The sequence below is a fragment of the Amborella trichopoda genome, chromosome 1, assembly GCF_054954075.1.
Source record: "Amborella trichopoda isolate Santa Cruz 75 chromosome 1, AtrichopodaSantaCruz75HAP2 v2.0, whole genome shotgun sequence".
NCBI lineage: Eukaryota > Viridiplantae > Streptophyta > Magnoliopsida > Amborellales > Amborellaceae > Amborella > Amborella trichopoda.
Window position 1 is genome coordinate 54,693,397 of NC_142336.1, and position 23,219 is coordinate 54,716,615.

Consider the following 23,219-nt stretch of genomic DNA (forward strand, 5'->3'; position numbering starts at 1 on the left):
TTTATCATCTTCATAGGAATTCTATATTTGCTTCAAACAAATGACATCCTAAGATTGAACATAAACAGTCTAATTTTCGGATGCTCTAAACTAAGTTTTTGGGAAGTCTATTTATTTTTTAAATACTCTTATGTTTGCTTTTTTAATACTCATATGATGATATTAAAGTGGATCCCAAATTTTCACATTAGTTAAATCTTCCTTAGTGTGTCTTGTGCCTGAGGGAGCAAATGCACAGAGTGCTCCCCTGTAAATATTCTATATGCCCTGTAAATATAATCCTTACATTAACATTAATAATAAAACGGGGGGAAAAAATGTTGAGAGAGCTGCAAGTTTGTTAACCTATAATCATAGAAGCCATTTGATCTATGCCAATAAGGGCATCTCTCGTTTACCCCAAAAAAGAGTAAGGACATCCCTTTATTATGGACCTCTCTCGCTTTCTCAATATAGAAACCTTCACTCTATTTTATACATAACAACAAAGTATGAAATGATAGAATTATAATTTTATATGACATAATAGAGGAAGTATGAAATAATAGAATTTATAATTTTATATGGCATAATAGAGAAATATGAAATGATAGAATTTATAATTTTATATGGCATAATAGATGGAGGGAGGTGGGACAAATGGATGGGCCTTGGGTTGCATGGGCCAAAATGATGGCTTATCAAATGATGGCCTCAGGTTTCCCTTTTGAATTTGCAGCTGGTTCACCATTTCGTTGCAACATAGTTTATTTTAATCATTCTACGCAAAAGTAGGAAAAAAGATTCCATGCCCTTCTCTGTGTTCGCTTTGCAGTTTACACGATCTAGCCATAAGGTTTTGTGCTCCTGCAGGTGCTCACTTGAGTGTAAATATTTAGGATCGGAAATGATGGATATGCAACCTCTTCAACCTAGAAATTAATTTAAAAAATGAAAAAAGAAAATCTGAATTCTAGTTTGAATATGCCTGAAAAATGTAATGTCCCAATATTGAACATAAATTGTCCAATTTTTTGAGCCTTTAAGTGTTGAAGAACTCAATATCTATCTATATTTATTTATTTTTTGAAATGACAGGCTGGTAATTCTTAGATGGATCCCAAAATTTGAGACGAAAAAACATCCGCACTTTGCCTAAGGAAGCAGGTGTACAGTATGCTCTTGTGGAAGCATAATAATATGCGCTAAACAATTTTATTATGCTTCTCCATAAGGAAATCCATAAAGGACTCTTCACACACTCATGCCTTGGATTTCAATTCTTCTTGAAGTTCAAATTAAAGGAAATATTTTTGGATAAATGAACCTAAATGAACATCCAATTTACCCCATTGCACACTATGATAGTCAATGATCGAAAAACAATAATCGGTCTAGACACGGTACCCGAAAAATTGAATCGGATCATAGATTCTTATCCGGGGGTTATCCAATTTGGGCCATACAGATAAAAAATAAATTAAAAATATATATAAAACTGAAAAAATTTGAGTTGATCCGGATAGATTTTAGAGGATGCAGTTGTAACTCAGTTCAGGCATATTCCATTCCTACCAAAAGTTGGGGGTACCTTCCCATGTTGAAGCTTGGTCATTACTAGATAAAGCAAGGGCATTGGGGGTAATAAGGGCATTAGTTTTAAGTTGGTGTGCAAGGGCGGGGCGGCTATGACAAGCGATGGCGGCAGAGATGGGCGATGGAAAAAGTGGATGCCGACCTCAAAATATCAAGTAAAAAACCCCTCACAATTTGTAAAATGAAAACTAAAGTCCACCTTGTACTTGTTAAGAGCGAAATATCATTTTTATTAGTAATAAAAATTTGTATGTTTGACTTAATTAGATGAGAAACCTCATGCTAGGATTTTAGTTGGGATTTTTTTGTTCGAGAACGTGTTTCCCACGGGTTACTTGTGTCTCTCTTGTATGGCTCGGAACCTAAAACCTTACGACACGAGCTGATGACTGCCATGCATCACCTATGCAAATCCATTGTATGGACCACAATGATCATGTATCTCACACGAAGAAGAACATGCATTTGGATCCCCGATATATTGTCCCAGGTCTGGACTTATCCATTTCGATTTTTGAAAGTGTCTCATTTGGATCATTTCGAGTGCCCCAACATTGCTAATTAGGATTGGAATTAGATTTCCATGGCTTTGAAATAGATTTTCAGGGTTCTCGGGAAACAATGACGACGCATGCATCCAAGCCGCACCTCGACATGGACCTTTTTATTTTTATTTTCATTTTCTATTTATTGATTTTCTTAGTCTATGTGCTTGGATGTGTGTCATATGATCCTTCTGGTTGAAAAGGGAAGAACCCCAACTTTATTATAGGGCGAGGGCGCAGCAACTCTAGATTCTTTCCTTTGCTTGATGGGAAATGTTCATGTAGGCCGTAGGAAAATGATATAGGTGTTGACTGTTGATAAAGGAGCAGGTCCACAACCGTTGGATTCCTCTGTAACATTGGAATAATGGAATGTATCAATTGCAAGCCCTCGAAGCTCGAGACGAGTTTTTTTTTATCTTATTTGTCTAAGTAATTTCTTTTTTAATTAGATCTTTTAGATTTCGCACTATCTTAAAAGATATCTCATTTTTTAATATTGTCTTTAAAAACATAGGAAATCCACATCTCATTTTTTAACATTGTCTTAAAAAACATACGAAATTTACATTGTTTAACTAAAATGAATAGTATAAAGTTACAAAATCTTACTTCTACGAGTAAAATAGGAGCTTTATATAAACCGTGCCCATGTTCTATGGTATTATTTCCTTTGCTGAAATAACAAAACACCCCAACAATAACTTCAGGGTGAGGTTTTCATTTGGTCAGGGGGACATGCAATGGCAACTCTAAACATGTCAACAAACCAGCACCAGAAACTCAACTCGATGAATCCATTATCCTTACCTCCACGATCATAATGCAAAAAAGAAAAAAAATTAAAAGATTTTTGATATCAAAAAGTGGTTCATCTTGCACTACCTTTTATTTTTCTATTTTTTTCTACCATTCTTTTTTTAGTAAATTTGACCAGGGTACATAATCAACCAGACATGAATCATGTTTTGAGCTCTATATTCCATTGATAGTTTCAAGGCTACTACATACAACCACCACCATATGATATTCTTTTCCTAGTTTAATTGAGTTAACCTTATACTATGAGATTGAAATGCACGTAAAAAACTCACTGAAAAAAAAAGTGTATCGACGTTGTAAAACCGTCAAATTGATCATCTTGACATCAAGATATATCTAAACAAAAAATAAAAAATTCTAAATATTAAAAATTGTGCATCTTGTAACATATCTGGACTATCTATGCTTAGGATTTTCAAATGCTTGTAGATTTTGCTCAATCTATACCATTTTCAGTGCTTTGAATTTTATAATTAACCACGAAAGTAGATTTTCAAGCCAGCGTTTCTGGCATTGGAACTATATCTTCATGTAGGGTTTGGGTTATACTTTACTTTAAGGGTTTAAGATCGATTCCTTATAAAACCTACACCCGATAAGTTATTTTGAAAAGAAAATAAGGTCATGCTGACTTGTTTGTATTCTGGTTTCCAATTATAGGGGTTTATTATATAGATAGTATATAAAGAGACTATTTATCTTTACGACAATGAGGTCACAATAATTCTTGTCTATCAGATTTTAAATTGGGTGGTTGTGAATGAGTTATTAACTTGTCTTAAAGTTCAAAAAAGAATTTCTCGGAGCTTGTGACATCCCAAGCCACCCAATTTGACATCTAATGGCTAGTAGAATTATGATATCCTTGTAACAAGGACAAATGATCTCATAGTATACAATCCTTTGTTATATATTGAGAGAGTTTTGAATGACACATTATTTATGTCTGTGCAATTGGCCCAGAGTTCTAGTGAAGGGTTTTAGGGCCCGTTTGGATCCTTTTTTTGCTTTACCCAATTTCATAATAGGGTAAAACCCAGTTTTCCCTTGATGAAGAGTTATTTTGTTCCTTTTCTCTTTTCCCAATCAAAGCTTATTACCCCATTTAGGTTCGTTTTAGGGTTTAGTAAAAATCTTCCTAAAATCTGGATTTTGGTTGAAGCCCAAGTAAGCCCAGCTCATTAATTCATTTCACTTGTAATTATCACTTAAAGAAGGCATTATAAAAGTGTATCATTTTCTTTTCTCTTTTTCTTTATCTCTTTATGATCGACTAGGTATATGCTCTAAAGTCTAAATATACGCAGGAATTACTTAAGCCTCAATTTATTGGTAGAGGTTAATATGCTACATTCAATGGGAACCATGTTACCAAACCCAATAATTACACTAACAACCCCATGTAATTTAATAATACAAGTTTTTTTTGCATCTACCTGAGTTCATAGATGGTGGATGCTACAGATTTCAATAATCGATCTCCATCGTCCGTCATGAGAATCTGATGGAAAATGCTTGGTGGTGTATTGTATTCGAACATAGTGTTGTTAAGGTGTCCTTTTAGTTAGTACATGAGCAATAAAAAGTAAATCTGCCCTTTAAAACCCGTTTGAAAATGTTGTTTCGATGTTGAAAATCTTCAAATATATCATATTGATCTCGACAGTTAGGATCTTAAAATGATAAATTTCAAGCCCCTGCAAATAATGTATCTTATAACAACTTATTTGAATAGTCCATTTTCAAGTCTTATGGATCCACCAATTCTGCACTATATTTAGAACTTCAAATTTGATAATAAGGAAATGATCTTCACACCGTTGTAGGGGTATGTAGCTCTGAATCTCCATTTTAAGTAATAATATTGGGATGAGACTTTATTTTTTAGGAATTCTTCATAATTCTCCTTTTTTTGAGTTTTTTTATTTTTATTTTTTAGAAGTGCCATTTTTCATATTTTACGCTCATGTCCTTCTGTTTTCTAAGTTTCTGTCCCCAATATACATATTTTACGCTCTTGTCCTTTTGTTTTTCTAAGTTTCTTTCCCCAATATAGTGCCATTTTTAGTGACATTTGAAAATTAAGCAATTTGGTTCTTGAAGTTCTGATCCACTTGGTCATCCAACAAATGTACAAGTGTCCTTGATTCCGAACTCGAAGTTTTGAACTAAGGACACGTGCATTTTTTTGTGTGAACAAGTGGTTCAAAATTCAAGTTCCTGATCAATGATACATGTCTATTTTTTTGAGTGGATAAGCAGTTTGGAACTTCCACTTAACTCTAAAAAATGTTGGTTCAAAAGTTCAAGATCCAGATTTATAATGTCATTTAGGAAAATAGATGGTTATTCAAGACTTTATAACAATTTGAAGTTCCGAACCTGGAATATCTAAAGAAAAAAAAAAAGATAAAAAAAAGAAAAGAAATATTAATATAGCTTATCATCATCATCATAGCCTTATATCAACTATTTGGGTTGACAAACATAAACATAACATACAAAAAATAAAAAACAATTTTAATATAAGAAAACATATAAGATATGACAATACTTTTACCTAGTTTGTAACATGAAAGCTTAGGCTTCATACTAGTGACACCCATTTTAAAATTTAGGAAAATTTGTCAAAATACACATATGAGATGGAGTATTTAGTATTTTGTCCATTTGCCACTATTACAATATCATTTTTTTATGGGTATTTTGAAATTAAGTCAAAAAAGATATAAGTGTTAAAAGGTTTATACATCGTCGGTAAACCTTAAATTATAGAATTAAGGTTGACACCTTATATTGTGGTGCATGTTGAAAAACTTTATATAAGGTGGATACCTTAAATTGTAGAATTAAGATGCATCTCAAAAATATATCGGAAAATGCTATTTTGACATAGTAAACTATCTAATCGATCGTCTCGATATCGAAATATATATATATATATATGAAAAAAAAAATTTAAAGTCCCAAAAATAATACATTATTTGGATTATCTATTTACAAGATTTTTATGAGTTTATAGATCTACTTTATTTAAACAATTTATAAAATTTAAATTTTTATAATCAAAAATAAAAATAGATTCTCGAGACACCCTAAAAATATATATATACCTTACCTGCATCTTATGAAAGAGTTTTAAGGGGCGCATTGTTTAGAGTTGCAGCCTTATGTTAACCTCGCCCATAAATAAATTTCCCTTAATCTTGATGAAATTAATGAGAGAGAGAGATGAGACGAATCACATGCATAGATTAATGAGAGAGAATACAAGTAACAAGCGATGCATGTCAAAAAGAAAAGTGTGATTTTTTTTCGATCCTCTTTTACATTTTTACCGTTAATTTACAGCGCGAAGTAGAAAAAGTGAAAGCCCAGCGTTGCAATCATTCGCTTAAATACCACAGCCTTTCCGCTTTCCCCTCTTCCTCTCTCTCTCTCTCTCTCTCTCTCTCTAAGACGATTGCTTCCAGCTAAAAGCGAGAAAGTATCAGAGGCAGAAATTCAGGTATTCTCTCTCATGATCTCTCTTTCTCTCTATTCCTTTTCTCCATGTGACCTGAACAAAAGTTCACAGTTTTTACTCTTGAGTGACGGCTATGGATCTGTCCTTGAATTAGTTTTAAAGCCGATGATCTGGCTTCATCTTCTGATCTTGTACTTCTCTAAGCTCGTGAAAAAACCCTCGATCCCAGTTTCAAACCTCTCAGTTTCATGCCTGTTTTCATTTTTGACGATTCCATTTGTGTTATTTGGAGAACAAGAGTTCGTATTTGATAAGAATTAGGGGTCCAATTCGTTTAAGGACAGTGTTGATCTGTAAATTGCAGTTCTCAGCAAAACTGGAACATCGTTGTTGGCCTTGATTTTGCACGAGGTAACCGATGTTAATTTCACCATTTATTGCATGATCGAGTTCGCTCCAGGTTATTTTTTAACAAATCTCTAGTTTATTAATCGTTCCTCTGAGGAATGAAGCTCAAATTTTCAAAATCAGGATCAATATACTGGTGAATTTTGTAGCATTTTTCAGTTTTATTTATTTATTAAGAATTATGTTGTTTTATTGCATTGATAGACAGATTGGCATGGGTGATGACATCTTAGTTCTTATATAGTAATTAGTTTTCTATTGATCCAAATACAGTTCTTTGTAAAAACTCTTATTCATTTTCCTTCTATACAGGGCTGTACTCTAATGTTGTATTCTTAATTCAGAAAGAGCTGCTTTCCTTCTGATCGTTTCTCTTTGAGTTGCAGTTCTAGGATAGCATGCAACAAACTCAAAGACACAAGCTTGTGGATGATCTAGAGTTTGCATGTTAAGATAAGAGTCAATTCACTTTGTCTAAGAACTTGGATTATAAGATCATACGATGAGAAAAAAACAAAAAACAAGAACTTGGATCATAAGATCAATGGCGTTTACCCTTATACATCAAAAAATTTAAAAGAAGATAGGTGGTAATTGTGGATCTCTTCCTCCTTTCCCTGTTAACTGTAGTATCATCACTGTTTCTGTCTGTGCCACAGTTTTGAATGATCTCTGGCCTAGCAGGTGATTTTTCACTTGAGATTGTTTCTAGGGCATTGTTTCTGCTATTGCTTGAGCGATTATGCTATGAAATCTACAACAACCTCTATCACGTTAAGGCATGGGTGCATCTCTTTTTTTATGCCATCTATGGCAATGTATGCATGGCTTAACTGTGAAAGCTGTGCTGCTGCTTGTTATTTAATGTACTGAGAGCAATATGTTGTGTTTTGATCTCTCTTTACTCGTTTTAAAGTCTTCTCTCATCCATGAATTCATTGAGAATATCCTATTTTTAGGCTTGTCTATGTTGCATGACCGTTTTTGTTATGTCCTCTTTATGGAAAATTTGTCTAAGTCTGGTCTTCTAACACCCCACCTTAAATGAAGTGTTAACAGCAGGTTTTCATAACAAAAAGAAATAGATTTTGTGAAGGTCTAAAGCATCTAATGCATGATGTCTACAAAAGACAGAAACACTATGACGCTCATGCAGAGGTTAATGCAAATGGCTTATATTTCTTTAGGCAAAAAAATAATATCTAGATACGATATAATCCACTGGAATCTCAAAGTTTCCCTCTCAAGTTCGTTTGTAGGTATCCATCATGTGAAGCTTGTAATGAAGCTTCTCCAACTTGGCTAGTTTTAGGTCCTTTAGTGCATCGTAGTCCTTTAGCTCATCATAGCCACATCTCATTAACTGTGATATTGTGTACAATCTATTAATCTTGTGCAGTTTTCAATAGCTCGACTTGGTCCCTGCAAAAACCAGGTCAACTTACTGAGTTAATCAGTTAACTGGAAAACCTCCAGTGAGTTTTCAATTTTCTCTGAAGATTTTTTTTAAATTTTAATAAAACAAAAAGTGCTTGTAAGAATACAAACCCAGCTTCTCAGGAAGTCATAAAACATTTGCTACAATATGTTAATATTACACAGATAATTGTATATAACCAAAACTTGGGCACAAGTCAAATTCTTAATTTACATAGCTTGTCCACTGGACGCGTCAAGTTGACTTGGTGAACATTTGTGTCAGAAAAAAGTTTTATTCACTGATTTTATGTCCATCACTTTGTCTAGTATAAAGCATTTATCCACTTCTATAAGCTTTCTCTTTTCACGGAACTGTAGTTTGTTGGGTTTATGCGGTGCATTTTGTTTGTCACAATACATCTACATGGAGGGAGTTGGTCTCATTCTTTTTGTTTTGAGGAGAGCATATCGAGCCATATCAGCTTGCATATTGTGGATTTGTCATGCTGATCTCAGATTTACTTTTCTCGATTGTTGTATTACCACCAGATCTTCAATAATGTGTAGTCCGCTTCCTATTTTGTGTCAACCCATAGTTTGTTCATAAAAGATGTTTACATCTTTGCTATTTGTATGAAGACAAATCTCTCTATATAGAAATAATACATTTCATTATCTCATAAACAGGTCAGGTGGATTGTCTTGTGCATAACTGGCTAATAATGCTCACTTCACATGTGATATATAGGCTAGGGATGGTTTTGTAAAGTAACTTCTATGTGAGCGTCCATTACATCTCAGGTTCTGTAAGATGCTTTTTATTGTAAAAACACATCTAGTGTTGTCTGTCACTTGGCTTCAACCAAAGAAGTTAACAAGTTATCTTTATCCTAGGCTGAAGTGAAGAACTTCTCAAAAAAGTTTAGGCCAAAGCTTGGACCCTCTTTGGTTTGCTCTGGCTGAAGACACTGAAGATGACCCTTTTGGCTGAACCTGTCTCCCTTTTTTCTGTTAAGTCCAGCCATTTTTCTATTTTAACAGTTCCTCTTAAAATCCTTAGGACAAGCGCACTCCACAGAAGACAAAAAATTCTCATCGATGGGATGTTCATCATCTGATTGAAATGATTCCTTTTCCATTTGATGGCCCTATGATTTCAAAACAACTCAGTTATTCCCCCTTATAGAAAAGTTGAAAGATAGTAGTATATAAAGTTATAAAGTTATTTGGTTCTCATATATGGAAACATCATTCATATCTAGACAATATGATTTGCGAATTCTTTACTGCTGCAATTGCAAGCATCAAGAGCTCAATATTCATCTCAGACTGGGATAGAGATCTCCATGTAACCAATTCTAGATGCATGTCGCTAAGCCACATGTTATAACGTGTATCTTCCTATTGAGCCATTTTTCCTGAGATTGATCCTTGATACCCATATCGAGTCAATGGCTTGCTTCCTATTCGAGATGGCACAAACTCATATGTGCATCCTTTCCTCATTGTGTAATTAGATTTTCATTGAGATTTTTGCTTATTATTCATTTGAGTTCTCTTTCCTGCAGAGACAATACAATCCTCTTGCTTTGGTTCTTTGTTTTGTTTTTGTTTTTGTTTTTGTTTCTTATTTAGGTTGTGATTTGTGAAACACTCGAATTTGGAAGCAGGAGGTTTGCAAAATCGGAATCAACGATACCAGATTACGAGGGTAGCTTGCAATGGCTGGATCTGTTAAAAATATGGATCCTGCATTCCAGGGAGCTGGCCAAAGAGTGTATCCTAAATGGCAACATTGCATTATTTTGATTATTATAACATGAATCTTTTGACGCATGACCAGTTGTATTTCGTAGTGCATGTTTGGAAATAAACTTTATTATGCTGTAACCTCTTTGTTCAGATATGCTTTGTGGTCTCTGTTCTTTTTGCATTCTTTAACATCTTGTAGAGGCATGGAAATATGGCGAATTGAGAATTTTCAGCCAGTGCCTTTACCAAAGTCTGATTATGGTAAATTCTACTCCGGGGACTCTTACATTGTTTTGCAGGTAATCTCTCTCTCTCTCTCTCTCTCTCTCTCTCACACACACACACACACACACACACACATAAATGTTCAATATAGTTCTTATACATATTTTTCTCTTAATTCATTTAGAGGATTTCCTGTATCAGTGTTTTGTGGTTGGGTGATAAGGTTTTTATGCAACAGCCTGCTTGTTTTCCTTTCCTAGTATGTCAAGCAAAGATAAAAGTTGAAAAAGTTTTACTAAGGTTATAATTCCAGAGATTTGATCCTAATGCCTGTGACACATCCTGATCATTCATTTCCCTTTTCAACCTTTTATTAATCTTTTTCTATGCTCATGTGTTTAATCTGGCTTCGAGAAATTATGTCTCTAGATTGCCTTCCAGGGTTTACATTGCTTAAAAAGTTTAGGAATCATTTTCTTTCTTTGCCAAGTTGTTTGGGAGTGGTCATCACACCTTTTTCTGAATGTTAAACATGGTCCTACAGTTTCTTTTCCGATAACTATTTGAGATATCCTTCTTCTAAATGTTATTTGCTGGAATCTGACATATGCTTATGCATTTGCTGATCGGGCATGTTGCTTCTCTTGAGTTTCCTTGTAAAATTAATCTTAGCAAAGATCTCTTGCAGACAACTGCAGGCAAAGGAGGTGCTTATCTTTATGATATTCACTTTTGGCTGGGAAAAGATACCAGTCAGGTATGCTATTTTTATTTCAGTTTCCAACTATTATGATTTGACAAGATTAGTTCTATTGTTCTCTTTCTGCTTATCACACAAATATGGAATTTGGATAGGATGAAGCTGGAACCGCAGCAATCAAGACAGTTGAACTTGATGCAGTCCTTGGCGGTCGTGCTGTGCAATACAGGGAGCTACAAGGTCATGAGTCTGACAAGTTTCTTTCATACTTCAAACCTTGCATTATTCCTCTGGAGGGGGGTGTTGCCTCCGGCTTTAAGACACCTGAGGATGAAAAGTTTGAAACAAGGTTGTACGTCTGCAGAGGCAAACGAGTAGTAAAACTGAAGCAGGTTAGAAGTCTTTGTGGCATTTTTGCAGATAGGCAGTTATAATTTGATTATTAAGTTCATGAAGTTCAAGGATAAGTTATCCTTTTTGAATCCTTCACGCAGGTTCCGTTTTCCCGCTCGTCGCTCAATCATGATGACGTATTTATCCTTGACACTGAAAATAAGATCTATCAATTTAATGGTGCAAATTCCAACATTCAAGAAAGGGCAAAGGCTTTGGAGGTCATTCAATTTTTTAAGGACAAGTATCATGAGGGAACATGTGATGTTGCTGTCATTGGTAAGGAACTTTGCTTTGTTATAGTGTTATTTACTTTGATCTCTGTTAGTCCTCATCACTTTTGCCCTCTTGCTTATTATGTTATTTGTCTAAATAACTTTGAATCTACTAGATGATGGAAAACTTGTAGCAGAGTCAGACTCTGGTGAATTTTGGGTTCTCTTTGGAGGTTTTGCCCCCATTGGGAAAAAGGTTGCAAGTGAAGATGATTTTACATTGGAGACTACTCCTGGAAAACTCTACAGGTACTTTGCCCATAACATGCATCCCTTGTATTATTTTCCTCCTCTTTATTATTAGACTATAACAATGCTCTACCCTGATTTCATTCTTCATGTTTTTTTCCCTATTTTTCATCTTTGAAATATTCCCATTCTCTATGTTACTATCATCCATAAAGATCTTCTGTTGGACTTTGTGGGAATCTTACTTGCAGTTCGTCTTTCTCATGAACTTCTAAGGGCCCTCGGCTCCGCATTTATTTCTTTTTTCCTTCCTGTTATACACTACTTTTGACTCACTGCTGAAAGGTCCCCATCCTTGATCAGGGTCTCCATTTTACCCTGTTACTTTTGTCATACGGTCATACCTCTCTTAGCTTCCTAACTGTCTCCTGCTGATTTTTTTCTCGCATATTGCATTTGTTCCTTCTAACTCAATGCACTGAAAGCCTTGCTTCTCATCATGTACTTTTAAATGACCTGGAACTACATAGTAAATCAAATGGGATTTTTCTAATTGACTTAACCAATTAAAAATGCTAATTAACATAAGAATATGGAGGGGCAGATTGTGTGTGGGTTTCTGTTGAAGCTCTCTATTCTGGTGCTGCATGCAAACCATTGCTGAAGCATATATATATATATATATATATATATATATATATATATATATATATATATATATATATATATATGAGTAAACCTTCTAAAAACCGGCGGCTATAATGAATAGTAATATAGGTGGAATCTCAGCCATCAAATCTTCATTAGGTAATTTTAATCTTTTTTTTATAAATCATATTAAGATGAAATTGTGGGTGTATATACCTAACACTATTTCTCACCATATAAAAGGATAAAAAATTATTTCCAATAATTTAAAATGACCAAATTACCCCATCATTTTTGAGGGGTATTTTGATCATTTTATATTTTTTATTGTGCGTCCTATGCTTTAGTACACACGTTTAAAATTTCATTATGATCCAATTTCTAGAAAAAATATTAAAATTCAGATAGTGATATGTATTTTGAACCACCCGATGAAGATCTGACGACTGGGATTTCACCTATATTACTATTCAATATAGCTGCCAAGTGTTTGTTAGTTTTTCCCTATATATATATATATATAGACTGGTTTGAACTAGAGTTGTAAGTCAAACTGCTGCTTTCTGTAGCATTACCGATGGTCAAGTGAATGCCGTTGAAGGTGCTCTTTCTAAATCATTGCTGGAAAACAATAAGTGCTATTTGTTGGATTGCGGAGCTGAGGTCTTTGTTTGGGTTGGTCGAGTTACCCAACTGGAGGACAGAAAGGTTGCAAGCCAAGCTGCTGAGGTACACTCCTCACTTTTATACTGTTAAATAGACCCAAGGTAAGGATCTTCTACTGTTTTCCTGACATGCATTATACAGGAATTTATATCCGGTCAAAATGCGCCAAAATCAACACGCATAACACGGGTCATTCAAGGATATGAGTCACATTCATTCAAGTCAAACTTTGAGTCCTGGCCAATGGGTACAGGTACTTCTGGTGCAGATGAAGGACGGGGGAAAGTTGCAGGTACAGTTGAATTGTCAGTTATGATGAACAAGGGGGTCATGTTCAGTTGAATGGATCTTAACGCTGTGGTCTTATGCTATGTGTTAGCTTTGCTGAAGCAGCAAGGAGTTGACATTAAAGGCATCGGGAAAGGTTCTCAAGTTAATGAGGATGTTCCTCCTTTGCTTGAAGGGACCGGCAAACTCGAGGTATGCTTGCAGTGTCGGTTTTCAAGTTACTGTTTTGAAGATACTACATGAATATCAGAGCTATTCTGTTAAGTGTATTTTGTCAAAAGAGCAACATTTGTGCTTGTCTTTCAGGTGTGGCGCATTAATGGCAATGCCAAGACCTTGATTCCTAAAGAGGAAATTGGTAAATTCTACAGTGGAGACTGCTACGTCGTCCTTTATACTTATCATTCTGGTGACAAGAAGGAGGACTACTTCTTATGCTGTTGGTTCGGAAAGGACAGTGTGCAGGTGTGTAATTAGCAGAAGATATACCTTTTCTGAGACAAAATAACACCTTTGTCCACTAGATAGAATTATTATAGAACAACCTGTTGGTATACTAAGTTTGCTTGGGAACCCATCTGTCTTATCATCCATGAATTAAATGAGATCTCAAGCATGTCATTGATCACACAATTTTTGCTGTTGCTTTATTATGTTGTTACCTTGTCATTTCTCGAAATTCGTGACACACCCCAAGCTGTCCAATTTGAAATTGGATGGTTAGGGGTGTTTGCAACCTCCTTGTAACAAAGGTAGATGGTCTCATGGTATACAATCCTTATATTTCGTAGTATTCGTATTTGTCCTGGTTATCTTCACATATGTCTGCTCTGACTGCCAAGATTCTAAATTTGTTTTGTCAGGAGGACCAATTGACTGCAGCTCGACTGGCAAACACAATGACCAACTCCTTGAAAGGAAGACCCGTTCAGGTTCTATGTAATTTCATCTTTAAATAAATTGTGCTTTTCAGAAGTTGTAAGAGTTAAATTTTTTAAGCGGTGTTTCTTCTAGGGTCGCATCATGCAAGGAAAAGAACCACCGCAGTTTATTGCTCTCTTTCAGCCGATGGTTCTTTTAAAGGTATCTAAAATTCACTTGATTGGTGCAAGTCTGTGTTTTGATCATTCTCTTGAATGCTGTTTGGACAATAGTGTTTTTTTCCCATTTGTTTTTTATTAAGAGTAGTCTATTTCCTCTTCCAAATGTTAGAGCATAACTGTTGTTGTTTGATTCTATTGGTGTTACTTTTATTGCCATTAATTATTTTGGAGAGTACATGATGTAACATTCCTCTTACGTCAAATATGTAGGGTGGTTTAAGCTCTGGCTACAAGAAGTTTTTATCTGACAAAGGATTGAATGATGAATCATATACTTCTGATTCTATCGCACTAATTCGAATTACTGGTGCATCAGCACATAACAGCAAAGCAGTTCAAGTTGATGCGGTATGCCTATAGCTTTGGCCTTTCTCAACTATATGATCTATCAGCTTATCATAATTTGTAACTGCTGAAGTATCATAGAGATAGAAAATTATCTACGACTCATGCAATTTCTTATCATTCTAGTTTCTAGCATGCTTCTACACAAGATTCATTACCGTAAAGTAGTCAAGCTGTAATGTAGAATTGTTAAATGAGATTCATTGTTGCAGTCAATTTCCCACGCATAGGCTTCATGGCTATGACATTTAAAAATTTCCTAGTCCTAATGGACCAGCCACTCGTTTTAGATGATATTTATGTCCCATTTGTCTCAGTAAGGTTTTCCTAGCAATACGAAGTGTGAAAATACCCTCCTGAGCTGCATGGGCTGGGGCTTTAAAAGACAGCCTTCATTAAAAAATGGATGCTTCATAAAATTAGACAAGTCATCTTGTTTTGATTGGATCTACTGATCTAGTAAACTGCACTATCTATTTCAGGTCAATCATGTTTTAATTGACACATACATACGATGATAGATTTCTCATGCTATTCTTTAACACTAAATATGCTTTCTTATATTTGCTGGTACAAGTAGAACTTAATGTCCTTGTTTGATTACTCAATTGGACCTGATCACTTGTTGGGTCAGGTTTGCGAAACTAATCCTACCCTGTTTTGTGTGGAAACTAATATGACTTCTCTGAGTCAACTTGGAATTTTCTCGACCTGTTTGAGTCAAAAGAAGTTGAACAAGTCTACTCCAATGTGACATTGTTATGAAAAGGGCTGTTTGTGAGATTTAATTTTAAGTTTAACTTGTGATTTTATAGATAATTAATAGAGGATAACTCTTTTTGATTTAATACTTTTTAACTTCTGTTATTTTCTTTTTCTTTTTAAACCTAAAACCCTAACTTATAATGCATGAGGAATGGATTGTACTTGCTTTCTGATTAGTCCAGAACATGTTCATAGTAATCAATTGGGATTTGGTCTCCATGGAAAGACACATTGTTTGTGCGAGGACCTAGGCGGTCAGGGGGTCCAGGCCGCCTAGCGCATAGGTAGGCTCCCAGGCGCCCGCCCATAACCTAGGCGGCCCAGTAAAAAATATTTGTTTTTTGGGTTTTCTCTCTCTAAAATAGCTTCTAATGGGTGTAAGGTTTCAAGTGAACCTAAAACCCATAATTTTACCCCTTTTGTATTTAAAAAATGACTCAAAAATGCCCTCAAGGAGCCGCATTTCTGCCCCTAGGCGGGTTCAGGCGGGCATCCAAGGATATCCGCCTAGGCAGCCGCCTAGGCGTTGGGCGGTCCGCTTTTTGAAACAATGCTCCTAGAAATTAACCAAACCAACCTGACCCAACTTTTTGTGGGGTTTTTTATTGTTGGCCTACTTTATTTCAGGTTATACTGAAAATAGCTTCATTAAGTGATAATCCAATGATGTTTCCTCTCTATGGGAATTTCTATTTTCTTAGGATTTTTTAGAATTTTATTTTTGAAAGAATTTGTATACCAAAACTATTTCTTGAATATTTTCTTTAGTAGAAATTAATAAAAAAACATTTCCAGAATATAAAGTATTTCTGACAGTTACAAAAAAAATGTGCTTAAGTGACTCAACCGACTCACCGAGTCCAACCCAATAGAATGACAGAGACCAAGTCTGAATCTGAATCCAGGTTATCAAAATATATTGTATTTTTATTCAGAGTATGCATTGGACCAGAGTTTGAAAATTCAGACTCACTCCAGGATTTGCTTGGTGCTTGGAGCAATCCACTAGGAACTAACCGATTCTTCCCTGAGTTGGGTGAGTCACCCACAAAAAAACCTGAAAATTTGGGGAAACAAAAAAAATTAAAAACTAAAACATAAAAGGTGAAAAAATAAGGAAACCTATATGTGATATGAAAAATGTGAAAAGTTGATTTTATTTGGCACACATTCGATGACATTAGTGGTTTGCTGAAATCTTGGATAAATTAGTCTTTCGGTGTTTAAGATCTTGCAAATCCAATATTTTGATTAGTTTTTTGTGGAAAATAAGCCTGTGATTTATTAGAGAAGTCAAAATATGCTTAGAGAACAATTTTCAGTCAATATCGAGCTAGGGTTGCAAAATTTTTGCAAGTTTTCAAACTTTGGGCAAACCCTTGATTGAAAATCAAATCTTGAAAATCTAATATTTTTTATTTTTTCTCCTGTCATAACTCGATCAAGTGACTACATTGCCTTGGGCAGGCAGATGAACAATATGCCCCCACTGAGTGGGGGCGGTTTTGGGCTTGGCACTCTGGTGAGTCCCAGTAGACTCACAGAGTTTTTGAGACCCTGCAATGGACCATGCTGATCAGGACTGCATCTTTGTGGCATGGCTGACTATGATAACTTGTTATAAGGCTTGACATGAACAAAGAACCATGTAGTTTGTCAAATGGCTTTGAGGATGCATCACAGTAGTGGTTGACTACATATTTAACCTTGTTGCTTCACAGTAGTGGTTGACTACATATTTAACATTGTTGCATCACAGTAGTGGTTAACTACATATTTAACATTGTGGTCTTTTGACTTCAGGCTCTCATTGGTGATGACCTCTTAGTTGTATTTTGACAGGAATAATTATTGTTCACGATTAATTGATTTGCTTGGTACAATCTGAATAATTTTGGATTCATCATGTCTAATTAAGTCAAATTTGTTATGTGTGGTTACACCCATAACCGAGCTACTTCTGCAGTGTTTTTTATGGAAATAAATGAAGGATCAATCTTATGGCAAACTCTTATAATACAAGTAGTAATGGTATATGATTTTGTGATCTAGGTGGGGGCATCACTAAGCTCCGCCGATTGCTTTCTGTTGCAATCTGGGTCAACAATTTTCACTTGGCATGGCAATGCCAGCACTTTAGAGCAGCAGCAGCTGGCAGTTAAGGTTGCAGAATTTCTTAAGGTGTGTTACATTTTCAGTTTGGTTTGATCATTTTACTTTTTCATGATGCATGTGGAAACCACCATCCTACTCAATTTTAAGTTTTGAAATGGTTTTAGGTTTAAGGCTATTTTCTTAGGGTGTTCTCCTATCTAAAGAGAGATGAGAAAATCATAGCTTTTGAAGATTAATCCATCAGGAACAAGAACTGCATCCTCTTGGGTAGCACTACTTTCCTCTGTATCTGTGAATTTCTGAAACTATGACAACTATATTTCATCTGGTCTTCCTATCTCTATTCCCGTGTGTTTACCGGAGGTACAATGTACCAAGTTGATGGATAGCTTATCTCTTTCTGAAATTTGGTAGGCGTATATTATTTGGTGGAGTTTTAACACTTTTGATTTTCATAGCCTGGGGTGACACTCAAACACGCAAAGGAAGGAACTGAGCCAGCAGCTTTCTGGTTTGCACTTGGAGGCAAGCAGAGCTACACAACCAAAAAGGCACCCCCAGAGATCACCCGAGACCCTCATTTATACACTTTTTCATACAATAAAGGTAGTTGCTTGGTTTATAACTGATTTCTAACAGATTTTTGGTCAAGATTTCGCCTCATTGAAATTTCAGATTTATTTTGCTTCTCCTTTTGTAGTTTCTTTTGAATCAAGCGCTTTTCTTAATCTTATTCTGGACCCTATTTCCGTTGGGTGTTTTAAGGATTTCTGACTCTTCATTCTTTTTCTTCGCATGGCTTTGTGGCTACACCCCAGGGAAGTTTGAGGTGCGGTTTTGATTTGCATCTGAAATGTGATTCTCTCTCACTGCTTTTTGTTGCCATATGGTGAAGTGAGCTGTCTGGGTCTTGTTTGGATGGCAGGTCTCCGAGGTCTTCAACTTTTCTCAAGATGATTTATTGACTGAGGACATGATGATACTCGACACACGAGCGGAGATCTTTGTATGGGTTGGCCAATCAGTAGACCCCAAAGAGAAGCAGAAGGCCTTTGAGATTGGGCAGGTATTTTGGTTGATGAAACAAAATTCTAGAAGCCATCATTTACTTAACATATCTAATATAATATTATGTCTATTCCAGAAATATATAGATATGGCTGCTTCACTAGAAAGTTTATCAGTAGATGTCCCCTTGTACAAGATCACAGAAGGGAATGAACCAAGTTTCTTCACTACATACTTTTCGTGGGATCCTGCAAAAGCAGCTGTATGTATTTCTTCGACAACCGTTCTTTGGGATTCTTTCTTTGATGCCACCATGTACCCCCTATTTCCTACATGGTTTTCCTCTGAAGATGAGACAGATCTCTCTCTCTCTCTCTCTCTCTCTCTCTCTCTCTCTGTCTTTTATTTTATTTTTTAACACAAGTAAATATTTATAGTCATTTTAAAGGAAATGCATGAGGATTTATTTTGCAGTACAAGTATCACAGCAGTCTGGCAGGAATTCAAATAGACATATAAAACTAGTTTTGTGGAAGGGCATTACCTAACTGTAAAGACTACCTGAATGGTTTGAACTATTAAAGAATCAATGATACGGGGTAGCTCCTATAGAAGGTGCTCGATAGTTGTGGAGATTGAGGCACTGAAATTATTTGTGCCTTATTTGAACCAAATGTTTGTACAGCTATTATGACATAGTTTACTAATCATTTTATTCATTAAGAGTTTGCTTTCCTAAATCACTGCAGGCTCAAGGAAATTCATTTGAAAAGAAACTAGTGATGCTTCTAGGGATGTCTGCTCTGGCTGTAGAGGTATTAAGATCCATCCTTGTGAAATAAAAAATGGCTGCATGATATAAAGCAACATACTCTCATCCTTGACCTGACTTCACTATGTGAAAGTGTGCCATACAGCAACAGTGTATGATATATGTTACACCACATAGACATCCATTGTCTGTTCCCTAGGACAAACGGTGGACATTAACCATATTTTCCATTATTGGAAACTCATCTGGGTACAGTAACTCTCCACCGTTGCTTATCAGGATAGGACAATGGATCTCCCCCTTGTTGTACTCATCTTCCATTCATGACTGATGTATGGCATACTTTCTCCTTTTCACCATAGAACTGAAACATATTGATAAACTTTCCTTTTGGTTTTCTTCTTTCAATGGATAAGAGAGAGAAGCTTTTAAGTAATAAGTGATTTTATGATTTTTGTAGCAGAGTTCTCGAAGAAGCAGTTTCGGATCCCCTGATGGCTCTGACAAATCGAATGGTTCAAATCAAGGTGGGCCCACACAGAGAGCCTCGGCCCTTGCTGCTCTCAATTCAGCTTTCAAACCATCGAGTGCAACGAGAATTGCAGCACCAAGGCCAGCCTATTCCTCAGGCCAGGGTTCACAGAGAGCGGCTGCAGTCGCAGCTCTTTCTACTGTTCTCACTGCTGAGAAGAAGGGATCACCTGATGCTGCTTCCCGATTCAGCAGAAGTCCTTCGCCTGATGTCACGGTTTCTGGTACCCTAAAAACATCTCTCTCTGTCTCTCTCTCTCTCTCTCACACACACACACACACACACACACTCACACAAAAACAAACTGAACTGGGTTCATTGTTTTAGGCTGGACAGAGATTGAATTGGTGTATGCTACATCGACAACTTTTTCTCAATGACCAAATTGATATTTATAACTCTTGGTGCTTCTTTGAGTTGCAGCTGTTTAACCTTACCATTTCAATTTGTCATTTGGTTAAATTTCTCTCATATTTTTTGTGAGATAGTCCTTTGGTAGACCCCCCAAATGGTTTTAATAGTCACAAATATCTGCACATTTTTTAAAATCTAACATGAGTTTTGCAAAAGAAGCCATTTTATGATGTGTAGAGATCTTCTCTTCCATAGTTATTCCCTGTAAAAGTTTTGGCAAGCATTAATGAATGCTTAAATATAAATGTAAGTTCATCAGAAAAGTAGATGTTCCAAATTTTTACAAAAGAATATATGCATAAGGAAAAAGTTTATATAAGGTTGCAACCTTATAATGTAGAGCTACGGATGCACTTCAAAAATCCATCGGAAAAGGTAGTTTATTTGTTGAAAAACCGTTTGATTGATCATCTCGACATCATGATGTATAACCATGAAAAGTAAAAAGATTTTAAGTCTCTGAAATAGTGCATTTTACAACGTAGTATCTACACCGTCCATTTTCAAGATTTTCATATGTTTATAGATCTACTTGATTTTAACCATTTTTAAAATTTAAAATTTTATAATTAGATATAAAAATAGATTTTGAGATAATCCTAAGAACATTTTACATCAAAATTATATACCGGGATAAAATTTGGAAGGCACACCTTACCTCTACAGCTACAGATGCATCCGTATGCCAACCGCACCCTATGCATAAAAGAAGGAAAAAGTTTATATAAGGTTGCAACCTTAAAATGTAGAATTAAGGTGCACCTCAAAAATCCATCATATACGGTTTTTTTATGTTGGAAAACCCTCTAATTGATCATCTCAACATCGAGATGTATGAATATGAAAGGAAAAAAGATTTCAAGTCTCAAAAATAGTGTATCTTGAAATTCCTCTTTCCATACAACAGTTAACATTATCAAAAAAAATATAGTGTATCTTGAAATACAGTATCTGGACTGTCCAATTTCAAGATTTTCATACATTTATAGATCTACTCAGTTAACATTATCAAAAAAAATATAGTGTATCTTGAAATACAGTATTTGGACTGTCCAAAATCAAGATTTTCATGCATTTATAGATCTACTTGATTTGAACTATTTTTGGAGTTTAAAATTTTTAATTCGAGATCAAAATAAATTCTCAAGATATCCTAAGAATTGTTTACCCCACAATTACATTTATAATAAAATTTGGAGGCACACCTTAATTTGATTGTTATAATAAAATATGGGTTTAAACAAACTAAATTCTATTGAGTTAAAGTTTTTTTCTTTATTTCTGGTTTAACCTGTTTTAACTTACGTATTTTTCCTTTTCTAGTTTTTTCCCCCTTTTGCTATGATTTTACCTTGGTGATATCCTAAGAGTATCAAATTCTTGACTTTTTCCTAGAACTTTGGTCCGAAGAATAAATTTGTCAAGATGAATTTGAAGGTATTCCTGAATTTTTTTCCATGTCTGCAATTCTTTTATTTCTTTATACGTGTCTCACCAACACATCAAAATTTCAAAATCATATTTTACGGGCAGAAGTGTTAAAAAAGGAAATGGTAAGTCCAGAAGTTGGACTCTAAATACGTCAACGAGTCAGAAATATATATCACATAAGTTCGTAAAAAATGAGCCTAAAATTTTTGTGGCATCATGAGTTGCAGAGGCAAGGAAGAGTGTGAGTGCAAGCCTTGAAGTGGAGGATCAACTTGATAATTTGAGTGTCAAGGAGGCAACAGAAGCTGGAGAATCTGTATCAGAGAGCAATGGAGGTGATGATTCAGGGGTGAAACAGGAGGAGGCCCCATCAGGGGCGAATGGAAGTGAATGCACGTATAGTTATGAGCGCCTGAAAGCAAAGTCCACGAATCCAGCTACTGGGATTGACTACAAGAGGAGAGAGGTTCTCTCTCTCTCTCTTAAATTCAATAAATGACTGCAGGGTCTCTCCCTCTCTAAAAAGTTTGAGAAACCCAGCTCCTAGAATACGCTCTCTCTCTCTCCTCTCTCTCTAACTTATCAGGACAAGAATATAAACCAGTATTTCTCTACTAATTCTATATTTCATTTCCGTAGGCCTACCTGTCAGATGCGGAGTTCCAGAGTGTGTTGGGGATGGCCAAAGAGGCTTTCTACCAACAGCCAAAGTGGAAGCAAGACATGCAGAAGAGGAAGGTCGATCTCTTCTAGATATTCCATCGGAAAGAAAGTGAGTGGATTTTGTGCCCTGGTTTTGCTTGTTGAGAGAGAAAGATGGATTTATGTGATTGATTTGTGCTTGGTGGTTGATGGTTGCTAGTGGTTGGTCAACTGTTGTGGTTATAATTATTAGCAGTGTAGGGGCATTCTTTTATTTGTATATGCATGTGCGGTGGCGGTGCCTGACGTCTAGCCTGCATAGTGTCTTCTTCTTATGCTACTGTGTGAAAAGAAGTGTTTGCCTTTCAGTTCAGGTTTGGAAGTTTGAACGTCAGGCACATGGACTCTCGCAAAATTTCATTTGTATACGTTTCTTTTTGAATGTTAAAAGGTTTGACATTATTGTATCTTACTGGTGTTGGAATTTGCTTCTCGCTCTCACATGGGAAGTAGGCTCTAGAAATCTAACAGTATACTAAAATGGGTTTTGGTCTACCTAATTGTTTTAAAAACTACTTAGGGATAGTTATACTCTGACATATCAGTTGTGTGATATTTCGTCTACACTGTCCGTGCGTAGCAGATGGTCATGAGCAGTTTGATGCTTTAGCAGAAGAATGGATTATATCCCCTCTATTGCTGAGTCTGGATGACATGCATA

The 23,219-nt window shown here is 35.6% G+C and overlaps 1 protein-coding gene across 6 annotated transcripts; it reads left to right on the forward strand.

Moving 5' to 3' along the window:
• The first annotated feature begins 6,311 nt into the window (after positions 1 to 6,311).
• On the forward strand, positions 6,312 to 22,965 carry LOC18440912 (villin-3). Of its 6 annotated transcripts, none has more exons than XM_020671173.2 (24): positions 6,330 to 6,450; positions 6,773 to 6,868; positions 9,906 to 10,012; positions 10,187 to 10,286; positions 10,901 to 10,969; positions 11,068 to 11,304; positions 11,407 to 11,584; positions 11,697 to 11,829; positions 12,987 to 13,146; positions 13,225 to 13,375; positions 13,463 to 13,563; positions 13,678 to 13,836; positions 14,235 to 14,303; positions 14,386 to 14,454; positions 14,685 to 14,822; positions 17,637 to 17,765; positions 18,158 to 18,305; positions 18,518 to 18,528; positions 18,625 to 18,765; positions 18,844 to 18,969; positions 19,457 to 19,522; positions 19,940 to 20,234; positions 22,084 to 22,322; positions 22,496 to 22,965. In XM_020671173.2, exons 3-24 carry the CDS (start codon positions 9,957 to 9,959, stop codon positions 22,607 to 22,609), a joined length of 2,889 nt encoding a protein of 962 aa, XP_020526832.1. In that variant the 5' UTR covers positions 6,330 to 6,450; positions 6,773 to 6,868; positions 9,906 to 9,956; the 3' UTR covers positions 22,610 to 22,965. The 6 variants fall into 6 exon arrangements, with proteins under 6 accessions (XP_020526834.1, XP_020526832.1, XP_020526833.1 ...); XM_020671174.2 differs by having other exon boundaries at positions 6,773 to 6,819; XM_088874657.1 differs by having other exon boundaries at positions 6,773 to 6,819; positions 19,943 to 20,234.
• The last annotated feature ends 254 nt before the right edge of the window (positions 22,966 to 23,219 follow it).